This window comes from Myotis lucifugus, unplaced genomic scaffold, assembly GCF_000147115.1.
Source record: "Myotis lucifugus unplaced genomic scaffold, Myoluc2.0 scaffold_8, whole genome shotgun sequence".
NCBI lineage: Eukaryota > Metazoa > Chordata > Mammalia > Chiroptera > Vespertilionidae > Myotis > Myotis lucifugus.
The window spans coordinates 1,361,559-1,377,614 of NW_005871056.1; the positions used below are offsets into that span (position 1 = coordinate 1,361,559).

The window sequence follows — 16,056 nt, forward strand, 5'->3', positions numbered from 1 at the left end:
GAAAACTTACTTTATGGCATTGTAATTCCTTGTTGTCGGCTGGCAGTGGCTGTCATATTACAGATGCAATCACCTGTGACAGTGTGACTTCCTTAGCTTAAGCAATCTGATCTCAGGGTAATAACTGAAGTTGAATGACTGCACTGTTGATCATCTTGATCATCAAAGGAGCGGCAGTGTCTAGTTTGGATGCTGAGCCTGGGAAGCTTCAAGACAATTTGACCAATGAAAAATGACAGTCATGTTCAAAATGTTTTGTAGGTGAAAACAGCTACTATTGCCACTGAGAGGAATGGGAAACCAGAGAACAATACCATGAACATTAATGCTTCCATTTATGATGAGATTCAGCAGGAAATGAAGCGCGCTAAAGTGTCCCAAGCACTGTTTGCGAAGGTCGCAGCAACCAAGAGCCAGGTAGGAGCCTCGATTAGGCATGGAGAATGTTTATCTATTTTCAGGATGTCTATTTTCAGTATGAATTCGCATCACTGAGAGGTCACAGTCTCCGGGATTATGTACAGAACTCTCTGGTGAGACAAAATGTTCAGATTCTGATACTAGACACTTGGGTCTTATTTCCTCCAATAGCCATTCTCCAGACCTAGGACTTCTTAGTAAATCCCTGAGTCAGTTTATAATTGTTTTCAGAAGAGTAAGACTGTAACGTATAGGAAGTTTTTCAGTCTGGTCCATTGTAGTGGAACAAATAACTTGAATTACGGTTGTTTCATTATTACTTAGGTGACCTTGATTTCTATCCTAAAATACTAGAAACATGATAGTTTCTTCTGTTCCAACTCTGGCACCTACAAATCTTAAGTGCACTTATTAGAACAAATTGACACACACATACGTATGTCTTTGCATATGAATGATTTTAATTTTTCTATAGATAATAACACACAAATTGAATTACAATGAGAAAAATTGTCCATATCTGATCAATTATAAAGAGAATTGAATTGGAGAAGTTACAAATTTCTACAAAACAAGACAAAAACATAACAAAATAATGCAGTTCTTCATCAGAGTAATTGTCGTATATTGATAATTTACGTTCATCAAAAGCTGAGTCATCTATATGCAGGAACTCACAATTATCTATAAACCCTTGTTCAAAGCAAGACTACTTATAAGACCCAAAGAATACTACACTGTCCCTTTGCAAAAAGCTTTGATAACACTACCAAGGGGAGAATTTAGAGGCAGTCAAGGGCTCAGGTAAGATTTCAACAACTTGAAATTTTAACCAAATATATTTTTATTATCATTAATGGACCCTCCTTTATAATAACCTTTTGTTTACTTCTGATAAGCATATACAACCCTGAGAGTGTTTACAGTATACTACTTTGAGCTTTTCCTACAATTTCACTCTATCAGCATTAATAGTGGACCTAGATGGGAGTTTTGCTTTAGAAAAGGTTGTTCTTGTTTAAGTTATAGGCTGGATGAAATACTTAAGGGATATCTTGGAAATGTTATAGAAAAATGATTAAACTCAAGCTGTGGACTGTAAAAATTATAGCTTTATAGGCCACATGCCTGCCTACCCTTCAATCACTGTCAAAGTGATAATTTCTACAATAATATGTTTCTTTTATTGTGAGATTCTAAACATCAAGTGCTGTTTAAACATTAAACTGAATTGTTTATGTTAGTGCTGTACTCAGCGTGTCATACATCAGGCCACCGTAATCTCTCATGGAATGTAAAAATCTGTCATGAATCATGGCTTGTATATCGGAAATTACTGTAATTTTGATTGGAAATTACAGGGCTCTTGAAATGTTTCTAATTATGATAGAATGTTAGAGCCGCTTCAAACCTGTGTGCTTCTTCAGATGTCTTCATTTACATGCCAAGACTATGCATTAAGGGGAAATGCCCTGTTCTCACTTTACCCCTCACCCACCTCCCCTGCTTATTCTTGTTTGGGCTACTTAGTCTAATTATGGTGAGGATCTCATATTTAAATGTATATAATCTTGCTTTTCTTTCTCATACTACATCTTTTCTGACCTAGCCAATTAAATTAATTATCAAGGATAACAGACTATATTCCTACAAGGACAAATACTTTCCCCAGATCTCCAAAATAGACAAACAGACAAACTAGACATGTATTACTGTCAGGCTTAAAACCAACAAAAATACATTTTAAAACTTTTTTTTTAATTGTTGATAGTATTACAGATACCTCCCACTCCCCCCACCCCATTTTTCTCCCCTCCCTCAGGCCTTCACTACCCTATTGCCCATGACCATGGGCTATTCTTTGGTTTAAAACTTTTTGATAACTGTCACTTACTTGCTTAACATATGTCATTTAATTTCATCTGGTCCCCCCTTTCCCATTTTCCTTTCTAACTAGAGCAGGAATTTTGAACCTTTTTCGTTTCATGGCACACATAAACTAATTACTAAAATTCTGTGGCACACCAAAAAACATATTTGTTGATCTGACAAAAAATATAGGTATACTTTTGATTTGATTTATAGAAAAAAATAATAGTGATTATTTTTTGCTCAAAAGTGCCATTCTTATATATAAGGATTTTTGGTACCATGAATTTACCAATCAGAAGCAACCTTATTAAGATAGAACTCTATTATATGACCTACATATTTATGGTTTAAGACAGGGCATTCACACTGGACAGCTATTGCTGTTTTGGCTATTTTCATTGTGGGTTGTTGTTGTTGTTGTTGTTTTTTGACAATCTAAGTGAAAAGAGGTTAGTACCCCTGACTAAATAGTCAGGTATTGCATGTTTTAAAAATGCTTGCGGCACACCGGTTGAAAACTGTTGGACTATAGTATAGCCCCTTATGGTTAGCAGCCCCTTGCTACCTTCATTCTTTTCTTTTCAATGATAAGTTCCATCCTCCCTGCCAGGGCTGAGTCACTGATTTTGGACCTCTTCAGACAGTGGCAGCAATTGGTTGACAATGGCCCGTGAGTGATGCTCTGGGGACGTTTTAAACGTTTTTGCTCTTTGCACCCTCGTCCTGCAAAGCTCCCATGAGGCTCTTTCAGCAATGTCGCTTGGCAGCTTCTCTGAGTCTGCCAAGATGGTGTTTCCCGAACCCCCCCCCCCCACGCTGTTAGCTAATCTCTCATTCCTGGTTGAAAGAGAATCCAGGGGCCCGTTGGTGGCTGTGGAGTCACCACATGAGTTAACCTGTTCACTTCATTCTCTCGGATGGTTATTCCTAACTCCTAATTTACTGTACCTTCCTGACAGAGCATTTCTGTACTTTTCTCTCAGTTGTATAGTTTGGTTGTCAGCACTACCCTGTTGGTGAAAACAGGTAGATAAACTTATGGTTTCTTAAAAGGAAGATAGTCCCAAAACAGTGTGCAACCCTGAGAGAGGAGATCTGACTTCACAAGGAAGGTCATCGTCTACTTAACTTCTGTTCTCCTGCCATGATTTTTGTGACGGGAACAGAAAAACTAGCAAACAAATTTTTTAAAAAATATCTTCAAATCAGACTGACCTTTTTCATGGTCAGAATTCAATTTCTATTTACACCTTGGATATAATGTGGCAAGGATTGTCAGAATGAGGCGGAGGCCTGAACATGGGGGAGGGTGGGGTGCATGGACAAAGCAGGGACACCAGCCCCGTCCAGCTCCACCTGCTGCTGCGTCTTGCCCCAATTCTCCAGGTTGACTTAGCACCCGTCACCTTTTTTCTGCTAAACCCCAGCATGTATTCTCTATTATCTACATTTAATTCTCAGAGTTAACCCCGTGAGCTAGCGTAGTTTTCCCCAATGTTCACCTAAGACTCACCTGACTAATAAACAGGAGAGCCAACCCCCCGTTCTCTGCATCTGTCCTATTTTAGTGTCTCCTCTGGGTTCCAGGCGGCATCAGTACCGAAGTTAAACCCAGCTCCAGGACAGATGAATTCGGGATATTGGACTAATGGATAGTGGAAACGGTGGGGGCTTTCCTTTCTTCACTGACAGATTCTTACCAACATAGGGCCGGAGTGCACGCTTTTCCATGCCCGAGGGGGAAGCAGGGGGGACCGGTGAGAGAACTCAGAGGAGGCTGTGGTCCAGGCTGTGTGGTTCATATTATAATAGTGAGAAATTAGTTAACCTTTTCGAGCCCAAGATTCTTTTAATATGGGGAGGAGGTTACCTGGTATGATGTATGCAGAAGAGCTTTAAGATGATGCAGTGCTATACCCAAATGGAAAATGCCTTCCAATGTGCTAAGCAAGAGGCTCAGCTCAGCCCCCCACACAGAGACATTTTTATTCTCTCTTCACGTATTTCAAACAGCTTTTGTGTAAAAAGATAAAGCCTTGGGTAGATACCCTGAATGACAGGCAGCACAATTATTTTGAAGTTACTGCAGTCTCAGAATGTTATGGACCCAGACACATCATAGTTGTGCTAGGCACTGACTAATGCACCAAGTATTTCCAGTCAAAGAAACCGACTCGGTGGATTCCACCATTCTCGTGTATTATCGCTCCTCTTCCATGAGTAACAGAAATTAGATTGTTTTTAACTCTAATAGAAATGTCTGAATAAAATATGCGGGTGCAACCTGGAAGGTAGGCGATTTTTGTGCTTGGATAGGAAAGCTGGCTAATGCCAACTTTAAAAAGATGATATGCTTTAAACATAATGTGAATAGCTACAAATGAATACACTTTATATTCTGGGTATTCAAATAAGCAGCAGTTTTTTCAAGTGAATCATATTGGAATTTTATCAAACATTTAGTCTGATAACATTCAAATAATTATGAGAGCAGAATTCGCTAATTTTACTGTTTAAAAAAAATAGTTGATTTGGGTAATAACCATTACGGTATCAAGGTTCAGTTACTGTTCATTGGTTATAGTGTTTTCATATGGGAGATGGAAATGGAATTTTTTCCTTAATGGTGGCAGATGTTGGAATCTAATTTTATTCCACGGCAAAGCCCCCGAGAGCTCTGAGACTTAAGGTGTATGTCCAGCAAGGGGACATTAGCAGCGCTGTAGGCCTTGCCTTGTACATCGACTTGTTACATTGATTTTCATGTTTGCAGAGGTGGAGTTGGCAGATAGAGTAACACCGTAGGAGTGAAGGGCTTTCACTGAGCGGCACTGCATCGCCACTTGTGTTTAGAAAATGATTTCTCTCCTTTATTGAGCAGAGTATTTCTTTCACGTAAAGCAACTAGATCAGCAGTTCTCAACCTGTGGGTCGCGACCCCTTTGGCAGTCGAACGACCCTTTCCCAGGGGTCGCCTAAGACCATCCTGCATATCAGATATTTACATTACGATTCATAACAGTAGCAACATTACAGTTACGAAGTAGCAACGAAAATAATTTTGTGGTTGGGTCACAACATGAGGAACTGTATTTAAAGGGCCAGAAGGTTGAGAACCACTGAACTAGATGATGAAAGTTCTATTTGACAGAGCATGCTTTCAGTATAATCTTCTGCATTCTCTACCTATCAGTCCTATAGAGTTAGAGGACTCTGGCTGCTACAGCTTTGGCTGGTCGATAGGTACAGTTTTGAACACTAAAACAAGAGGATTTCCTCCTCTGTGAAGAGCACAAGCAGTTGAAGAGGCCAACTAATTCAAAGCCTTTCGCTTTCTTCCATCCTTTCAGACACGTTTATCATTGAGATTGAAGGCCTCCAGCATGAGAGAGAAGGGAGGGCAGGAGAGAGAGAAGGAAGAAAGCTTTAGAGCTCCTTGGGTTCATAGGTGGGTGGGAAAAAGCATCTTTTTTACGTTTGGATTTGGAGATGATGATTGTAATTCTTAAATATAGTAAGACGTAGTATGTCACAAAATGGTCTTGAAATAGGGCTAACCTGTCATTTTCATTGCTGCGAATAGGAATCTATAGTGACAAAATCCAGGAAAAAAATCAGGGAACCGTGATTGCATTCTGCATTCTGGCAGGCGAGTGAAGGCATCTTTTATTTTGTTAGAATTAAACTGCACTTCGCGGAAACTGCACCTTGAAGCTCTGTGCTGATTCACTCTTTCGGAATGTTCACGTGACAGACTTTGCTGCAACACGATCTCACCTGTGCAGCCTCCCATCTGAGGCACACAGGAGGCCCCTGCAGATCTGAGAGTCACGCTCCTGTCAGTGCTGGGGCCACGCCCTTTTCCAGCTATCTGGGGGAGGATGTTCACATTGCGTCCTCCTAGCACAGTGGTTCTCAACCTTCTGGCCCTTTAAATACAGTTCCTCATGTGACCCAACCATAAAATTATTTTCGTTGCTACTTCATAACTGTAATGTTGCTACTGTTATGAATTGTAATGTAAATATCTGATATGCAGGATGGTCTTAGGCGACCCCTGTGAAATGGGGGTCGTTCGGCCGCCAAAGGGGTCGTGACCCACAGGTTGAGAACCGCTGTTAGCACTTCTTGGGCAAATAGAGTTTTCTTCAGCCAGGGTTTGTGGGGAGAACTGCCACTTTACATGTTCTCCATCTAGTGCTTTATGAAATATTATGTATGTTTACTGGGGAGAGGAGACCCTGGGAAAATACAGCTTAGGTTTCCCTGGGTCGTCTTCCTAGAGCAGGAAAGGACAGGAGTGGGAGAGTGAGGAGAGAAGTAAGACAACCTGGAGCGTAGCCATCTCAGCCGTCTTGCCCACGTCTAGGTTAACATATTTTTGGTGGCTTGTGTTGAGTAAGAAGGATGTGGAGTTCTAATGGTCTCCTGTTTAAGGTGTTCTGTGCTGGTGGCCGATCTTCAAAAATCTCATGTCTGAATATTGGGAAGCTATAGTGGATTGAGTTTTCATAAATGTAGACCTATCTTTATATCTCTAGTTTTTTGTTAAGAAAGACTATTGAAATTAATAGCTTTAAATACATAGATATTGACATACTCTACTGGCTTGAAGGTACATAGGTTGTATTTTTAAGAGTTAAATTTGTGGATATGAATATAAGCCCTTTTCATATTTCTGCATTATAAAAACAAGCATGTGTTTTAGTAAATCTAGGGTTTGATCAAGGAGGTCCAGAATTATCCAATAGAACGCTTACTTATTTGCTCATTATATTTTTAGCTAAAAGTGTTGCAAAGAGGTGTTTTCCCCCAGGCACTTGATGTTACTATTTTAAACAGGTTGAACAGGAGGTTTCTGGTTATCTTATTGCAACTTTCAAATCATTTAAAGTTTCACTCTTTTCCCCTAAATTAAAAATTAATTAACTAGAGTCATGTAAATACATTTTCCTCATTCACCCACTTAATAAGTTAACTGTTGCAAATATAGTCATAACTCATTAAGCCCAGTTTCTCCATCTTTAGAAAATGTCATAAGAATATTTTAGACAAGATTTGAAAATAATCAATTTATGAATATTGGGCCAACTCTTTAAAGTGGATCATGATGTGAGGAAGGCCAAGGAAGGTCACCACAAGAGTGATGCACTTTAAAGCATATCAGTTTGGCCCTGGTCGGGCAGTTCAGTTGGTTGGAGCGTCGTCCTGATATGTCAAGGTTGTGTGTTCAATTAGGGTTGGGGTGCATACAAGAATCAACCGATGAATGCATGGATGGGTGGAACAATGGATGAATGTTTCTCTCTTCTTCCCTCCCTCCCCCCTTCCTCTCTATCTTAAATCACTAAATTAATTTAAAAAATTAATTAAAGAGCAGGTCAGAGTGTACATACTAAAGCATGAGTATACCAATTATGTATTTGTAGACTCTGCTTTACTCTAAGCCCACCTTTTGTCCAAAAATGTTAGTATGGGTTGAAAAGTGTGGACTAAGAATATCCTATCAAAGTTCCTCTTCTTGGCAACTCCTCTGTAATCATCTTTTGACAATTGAAGAGTTAGTGCATTAGGACAGGGTCATGTATCTACAAAATGGAAGTAGGGAAGACACCAAACCAGTGGGGTTTAACTTTTTTAATAGGCATTCATCTTAAACCACAGTGTCATTCAGTTAAAAACTTAGCACACAACAGTAACACTGATATAATCCTTGAACAATGTACCAAGTTAAACGACAAAGTGTTTTCTCAGAAGTCTCAACAGTTATCTTTTATGTTTTTGGTAGTAAAGGGAGGTTTTATTTCAGCTTTATCTTCTTTCTTCCTCATATGAGAAATGAAAATAAAGGCCCTGTGAAATGAATGAGCAATGAAAATGCATTTATGCAAAATGACAATAGAAAAATAGCGCTGGAAGAAAAGGCATCCTTAAAGTTGCACATCAGTGAGAGGTGCTCAGAGAGGGATAGGAGAACTTATGTTGGGAAGATGAATCTAATAACGTGGAGTTTTTTCTGCCTTTCCAAAAGGATACCTTTAGTATCTTAAAAGTAACTTCTGAGATTATTCATTTTTTTTAAGTATAGTTGTTACGCTTTTACACATGCGATTGTTTTGCATGAAAAAAAATGGCACAGCTAAATCACAGACCACCCATTTAAAAAATATATATGTACAGTATATATTTTAGAGATTAGTACGAAGATAGCCATTCTATAATTTATCATTAAATACCCTGTAAAAATATACGCTCCAGACCGCTTATGGAGTTGCCATACAGTTGTTACATTGATGAAGCTGTCTGTTTTCTAGGTCTTAATCTACTTCTGTGGTATGTTAATAGAGGATCTAGTCTGCTTTGATTTCTTGATTCAGCAATTCCAGTTGTCTTTGTGTGTTTTTTTAAATAATTCCCTTTTCAACCAGTGTGCTTGAGGAATTGGGCTTAAACACACTGTTTCATAAACTGCCAGCCTCCTCGGCCGCCTCAGTGCCTCTGATTCTGTAAATCAGATCATAGACAGCATGCTGTCATATAATAAGGTGTCTGATCCTTATTACCAGTTTGTTGATGCACAGACTCCTTCAAATTGACCATTGCAACACATGGTTTCCCCTGAAACTAGCTGTGATAATTAGCGTGGTTCTAATGAGACAGAATGTCACTGATCTTGTGCTGAACTGTCGAGTATCGACGCTACGGATGGGAACTGTCAGAGCCTGCCATCTGTGACAGCGCTTGGCATATTCCAGTGGCAAGGTGGAGCATGCTCAATAGAGTCTTTTCAAACAAATGGCCCTTTTCTTGACGAGGGGGTCTGTGTTCTGTTCCGCTGGAAGAATGTTTGCCCCAACTTTGGCCTACGCCAAATCCATTTTGAGATCCAAATGCGAATAAATATTTAAATCTCTGTTGTGTGTTACATAAGAGAGGGATCTTTTGTTTAGTAGGTGTATTTTAAGTGGCTTTCCTTCCCGTGTTTTAAAAAAAATTTTTTGTTTTGCCTCTTCCAATTACCCCATATTGTCAGTTAACGGTAATACAGTCATTTAAGATACTTTCCCCCAATTTTAAAATCACTTTGTTTAAAAGAGAATTGTTGGGGTGGCTCATATAGTGGGAAAGCAGCTGGTTGAACACAGAGGAAGGGGAAATGAGAGAAATCGTTCCGATGCATATAGGAATACAAAAGTTGAATGGAAGAATTAAAATGGACAGGACAGTTAGATCTTTAGGCTCCGGAGAGGTGAAGAGATTTTTTTTTTTTTTTTGCGCTCGAGTAAAAGTCCAGTGCTGCTTATCATTCCAAAATATGCTTTGTTGCTTTTTATTTCCTCCTCTCTGGCAGACCACACAGGGCTTGTTCTGAAGAACATTTTCACTAATCTGATCAGGCAGCCAAATACGCCGGGAAAACTGCTTTAATGATCCCACTAATTACCTCAAGTCAATATGAACTGTATTATTAGACTGAGGGAAAATATTCCATTAGGTCTCCCCCTTGGGAGTTTCTCCGCTTTGTGATGTCACTGAAGCCTTCACCCTCTCGCTTGTAATTAATTTTATTTACACACGCAGGCACGCACAAGGTCACACCTGCACAACCGGCGCTGGCCAGGGAGCGTGTGGCTCTCCGGCTTAATCAGATCTGTCATAATTACCATTCTGCATGTTTCTGACACACGCTGTGAAATATTTCAATTTAACTGCCGCTACCAGCACAACCAGATGTAGTGCGAGTGTGGCTGCATTGGAAATATTATTCCTCAGGATAAACTCTCTCCTCCTCCTTTTTCCAACCCCCCCCCCCCCTTTACAGCTAATGTGGCACAGAAGCTGATGTATCCTGTAAATCTTGAATGCAGCGCTAGATTGATAACAGGCGATTAGACAGTTTAACCACAAACAGCTTGTTCATTTTTCACAAATGAAAACCACATGTAGTGTAACTAAAATTTCAGGCTCTTTTTTTTTTTTTTTTTAGAGTTGGGGTATGTGTGTGTGTGTTGATGATGTGCTTAAATAAAAATGGAATGCAGTGAAAAGAAGTGTTTAGAAAAATAGAGAAGTGGCCTAGTGTTTTCAAGGTTATTTTTATCAAAATCTTCAGCAAATCCCTTTTTTTTTTCTACTTTCATCAAAACTTGAACAGAAAAAAAAAATTATTCTCCTTTGGGCTTTTTTTTTTTTGGTAAGATTTTTTTTAATGGGATAATATCCCTTTGAGCTGTACCTTTTTTATTGTTTCAGTGTTAAACCTTTTATTTGAACATAAATTATGAAAGAATTGCTATGGTTGAGCATATGGAGTTTTTTAAAGGACAGTTTCCCTTATTTTTTTTTTAAGTGAAAAGTTGTTGGTTTAGGCTTTCTGGTCATATCCCAAATAATTCAAAACCAAAAAATGGACCCAGTCAGAAAATGTAGATTTTAGAAATGATTATGGATTTGCAGAACCATTTTGGAAGGCAGAGCTGAAAAGTCAGTGCATCTGTCTCTATGGAAATATTGGAGATAAAGTGGCCCAAAGTGCGGGCACAGTAGGTAAGCATAGAAGGCCAAGGTTATCCCCAGTCTCGGAAGAACCCAGCCATAAAAAAAAATTAAAGTATTGGAGCCATAAGAAGGCAAACAAGCTGGTGGAAGAATAAAATTAAGGGATGAGAAAGCGATAGGACCAGTGGTGAATTAGTCCGGCCTCGAGAGAAGGTTCACAGCAATCCACTTTAGAGAACATTTAAAACATAGATGTAGCCTAGTGAAATGGCTTTTAATTCCAAGTAAAATACGCTTTCTTTTTATCTTTGTTTTACTCCTTCAGTTATGAGCCTCACATAGACGCTCCCTAAGATTCTGTGGTGAGTCCCATTAGCTAACAGATAAGAGGTGCCGTTTCCCATAACATAGCGGCCTTTTTTAGCCCTTTGTTCCCTTTATCCATTTTCCCTCTGACTTATTTTCTCAAATTAAAACCCTTTACTTCCCCCACTTTTTTACTGGAACTTTCTCCCCTCTTACCCTGGCGATTTTCTTTGTGTTTTGTGTTTGCTCCATAATATCTTCCATCTTTAAAATTGAAAATTTTTATGCCTATTTATACTTTCTTTACTTTAGAGCAGGGGTGGGGAACGTCCGGCCTGCAGGCAATGTAAGGCCTGCGAAATCATTTGGTCTGGCCCTGCCAAGGCATTAGGGGTGAGTTAATGAAATGTTTGACCAAATATAGCAGGCTCATTTTTAAGCTGATAATTTTGTAATGGCCGGAGAATGATGTTATAGATACCCAAATGGCCCTTGGCAGAAAAGAGCTTCCCCACCCCTGCTTTAGAGGGAAGAAAAAAACATTTGCCTTTTAGTTAGAACCCTTCTTGCATCTCAGCTGCTAAGCCATTCACACGGTTAATATGAAATCATGAGGTCAGTTTCTTCACACAGTCTTAATCTAGCTGTATAGTCATTTTGCAAGATGCAGTTCTTGTGGAAGGTTTGTTTCAATCCCCACATCGTGGATCTGTCACAACACTATTTCCTGTTGAGTAGAGATAATGCCTCAGAATCCTGTTTAACACAGAGGTGAAGGCACCCATTGCTAATTAGTGAGGCCAGCTCACCTCTGCTATTATCACTTGCATTTTAGGTTTCTGAAGAAGAAGAGGTTTGATATATAGTTGCATGGGTGTAAGTTAAAAAAAAAATGTGTCTGTGTGTGTGTGTGTGTGTGTGTGTGTATATATATATATATATATATATATATATATATATGTTAAAAAATAAAGATTATGACTTCATTGCTACCGCCCTTGCTTTAATAACCCTGAAGTTTTTGCACAGCTATTTCAAGATATGTTAGAGATAAGCCAGCATGCAAATTGAATCTCATTTTATAATCACTGGTAGAACTACACCCCTTACAGGAACCTTGCATTGTTCCTTTTAAGTGAAAATTTTCATTTACAATCTGTAAAATCATCCCCAGTTTTCCATATTTGCAAACTTTAGTTTTTGTGTGCTAGGATTCCTTTGTGCCTAGCACACCTGTTGACACAAAACGGGAACAGGAAAGAGAGCAAACAAAGAGTTGTTGTTTAGGAATGCTCTGGTATAGATGGAGTTTGAGAATATTCAGTATTTTTGGTAGGTATGAGGGAAGAGCATATCTTTCCATTGAACTTCATTAGACTACAATAACCCCATTGTCAAGGAAAATCTTTAAATTTTATTTATGGACCCTGCTTGGTCCCGGTCTAATAAAAGGACAGTTTTCATGCACCTGTTAGCAAGTCACAGTTGAAGATTCAGCAGAAGTATAGTTAACAAGCTTTATCCTGCCCCACCTCGGTCCGCCATTCTGCAGTTGCTCTTCTTCAGTGCTCTCAAATCCGAAGGAGAATGGGTTCCTTTGAATGCTGTTTGAGGTTTCCTCTTGGGATGCATTGTCTGCATTTTTCATGATCATTGTTGAGGTCATCAGTATCATTTGCAGGGTAGTTCACGTTTTCATTCTGAGCTGAAAGAAATGAAAGGGTGTGGTTCCTGATTATCTGCGTCAGCTAGAAATAGGGTAAATTTGCAGACTAACAGATGGTTGATGTGATTCCTTGTCCATCAAATTCATCTTTCAGAGAAAGCATTGAGGATTGTAAGTAGTGGGACCTGAGACCACTGCCCCCAGGCAAGTTGCGTACCCTCTCAGGCTTTGACCTTCCCTTAAGGTAAAATAGGTTGGGTCCGATTATGTCTAATGTCCTTGCAGTTCCAGGTTCTGTGAGTTTGTTGCAGACTAACACGTGCACAGGAGGGGAAGAGGATGCTATTTTGATTGAAGGTACTGCCAACAGGTGTGTTAGTCTGAGGATGAATCACAGACGAGGTGGTAAGCTTTTGAATAATGGAAGGGCTCAGTTTGGGGGGACAAAGTGCTATCTTGGGGTTTGTGGCCAAAAGGAATTACTTATGAGTGCCATAGAGTGAGGAAAATTGATTGTTTGGAACCCAGTGTATGAACTCCATGGTATCTGGTGTGCAGTGAGCTCAAGATTGATACAATCTGAGTGCTGCTATTAGAAAACCGGAAGCTCTCCCTCTCCTTACCAGGGACCTAGCAGAGTCAGCACAGCATGGAGAGATGAGCTCAGATTGGTTGGGGAATGGACTTGGCTTAGTATGAGGTGGGTTAGTGGTTGCCAACATGAGATGACTTGAAGTTTGCTGAAGCGTTTCCTCCTTAAATATATCTTTTTGTTTTTTTAAATTGATGCCTGAAAATCTACCTTTAACTTCTCTCTCTCTTTTTAATTGATGTAAGTTTTGCTGGGAAGACTAGCACATTATAGAGGGAAAATTATATGCAGTCTATGAGAAATCACAGGTTTGGAAGAGATTTGTGAAATAGGGAGTAAAAGGAAAAAGAGGCAAGGAGTGACAGCTGATTGGAGGGAATATTTTGATGCCCATATTTGCAAATTCATAAATTGGTACCTGCAGCATTTAATAGCTGCTGAGGGGTGCCCATCCCCAAATGTCTCCTTTAAATGTTTACCCATTTTACTTATGGAACCAACAGAAGTGCTAGTTGTCATGGGTGCTACTTAGCTGGTTCATTGATGGAGTATTTGGTGGTTTAAATGAAATGCAGATTAGGTAAAAATAAATTACTTTCAATAAGGTCAAGGAAGTGAAGGCTGTAAATAAAATATACATTTGCCAATAGACAAACGCCATTAGGAAACCCAGCTCAGTCCATGCCAAGCTGTTACTGTCTAAATTGCCTTATTTCTTCCTGGCTTGCAATTAATTTTTGCTTGTGTGTTTGGAGATTGGGGGAAGGGTAATAGCCTAATGGGTAATAATTTTATTTTAGTATTTTGATTAAAGAGACTAAATAAGTTGGACCCTAGATAACCATAAGGACTAAAGCCTTATCCATCAAGCCTAATTTCTAGAAAGTTGTATTTATATTTCTGGAAAAAATTAACATCGACCTACATATAATATGAAGTTTTGAGATGGTTATGTGCTCAGTTATTTTCTGCCTATTTCCCCACCTCACTTTATCATCTTTCTACTCATTTTCTTCTCTGTCTTTAATCCTCTCTTTGACTAGCTTCCTTCTGCCCTCGAATATTAAAGGCTAATACTTTATAACCACCCGCTCTTTGAAAAGTGGTGGCGAGGGCAGGATCTTTATTTGATTACTGCTGGCTTCCTAGCATTTGCATTAGCTGCCCCCTCCCCGCACCCCAATAGCATGCCAGGCCACCACTCCTTCCTTCCCTCCCTCCTCTACCTGCCCTGCTGCCTGTCTCCCTTCTATTTGAGAATCCAGGTGTCTGTGGAAAAACTTGTTAGTGCTCCTCTCCTGGCAGACAGACATTTCTCAGAGGACACTCGGCTAATCTCATATACCTTTATCGTTATGTGGATGGTATGAAGTTAAGTAAGTTAGAATATTGAGGCTTTGCTCAGAGGTTGTAAAGCCTTTTGTGAGTTTGTAACAGAATCAGGAAAAAACAGTGAGGTGTATATATGTGTTAGTGTGATTGGCAGCCAAAAATGTTTAAGTTAGGAAACTGTTGTTTTATGAATGAAATCTCATCTAGAACTGAAATATATAAATTTCCCCCCATATTGATTGACTTGAGGGTTGGGTTAGGGTGGGCCATTCTCATCAACACAAACCAAGGCACGGTGGAAACACCCCTGATTGGGACCTGGGGCTCTTCAAGACACTCTGAGAACCATCGGACTAGTGATTCAAGTATTTTCTTCCAACACTTAAGGTCTCTAAGAGGAATGGTCCTTTCATGGCAAAGAAAAAACAAACAGACAAAAGCCATGTTAAGGAAATCTTCTAGACCACTAGGAATTTATATAAGATAGTTCCAGAAAAATGTGCATATATACACACACATCATGTGGAGGGAGGCACCCTATTCAGGAGTTCTTAACCTGTGTCTTACCTTTTCCCAATATGTTCATGAACTTGGATAGAAAAAACATTTTTTCATTAAGATATAACTAAAATTTGACATTTAATTATCAATATAGGCAACAAATCACAGTAGTATTAGCAATACCTATGAATTTATCACCAATAAAAATCACAAGTATTTTCCTATCATATTAAGTTATTACAGTATCTCAAAATATTATTTAGGCTCATCACTATAAAATTGTAATAGTTTAGTTATTAGATTTGTCCCTAGATCTTATTTAGTGTGTTAATAAAGGAGCACATATTACTATGTCAGGAATTTTTGATAACTGTATTTCATAATTGGTTTTTTTTCATATGTATTTTATTTCAGGCACATAAAAACATTTTTCAGTAAAGACATCATCCCTGGGCTTCCCCAAGTTGCCAGAGGGTTCATGACACAAAAGAGATGAGATCATTGATTAAGTAAAGTTTGTGTAGGAAAAAATATATATATTTTTTAAAGGCAATAGCTGAGCAATTCCTGATTTTACCTGGGCAACATTTTTTTGTTATGTATTACTTTTTAGTATGCTTATTTCTCAAGTACCCTTCACTCCCATGTAAGCAGGGGTTATAAACACTGCAGTAACGTTTAAAACAACAATGACAAAAACCAACCGTATGGGCGGGCAGCCTTTCCAACATTCTGATGCCACAGACGGTGCAGCACTTTATGAAGGAGCTCCTTTGCCCTGAGGCTAGAAATGTTTGCCAGTTGAAAGACACCTTTAATATCACCTTACACCTGAAGTTTAAGCTGTTCTTACCTCGCTGGACAGTAA

At 39.1% G+C, this 16,056-nt stretch overlaps 1 protein-coding gene across 5 annotated transcripts in view; it reads left to right on the forward strand.

Moving 5' to 3' along the window:
* The window catches only part of SATB1 (SATB homeobox 1), a 102,125-nt gene that overhangs the window by 66,664 nt on the left and 19,405 nt on the right, over window positions 1–16,056 (forward strand). For 4 of the 5 annotated variants that reach the window (XM_014450472.2, XM_014450470.2, XM_006083655.3 and 1 more), the window contains exon 9: window positions 262–417. The exons of the other annotated variant lie outside the window; for it this stretch is intronic. In XM_014450472.2, the coding sequence (XP_014305958.1) occupies window positions 262–417 (156 nt within the window). The remainder of the gene's footprint in view (window positions 1–261; window positions 418–16,056) is intronic. 5 annotated transcript variants of the gene reach the window in all.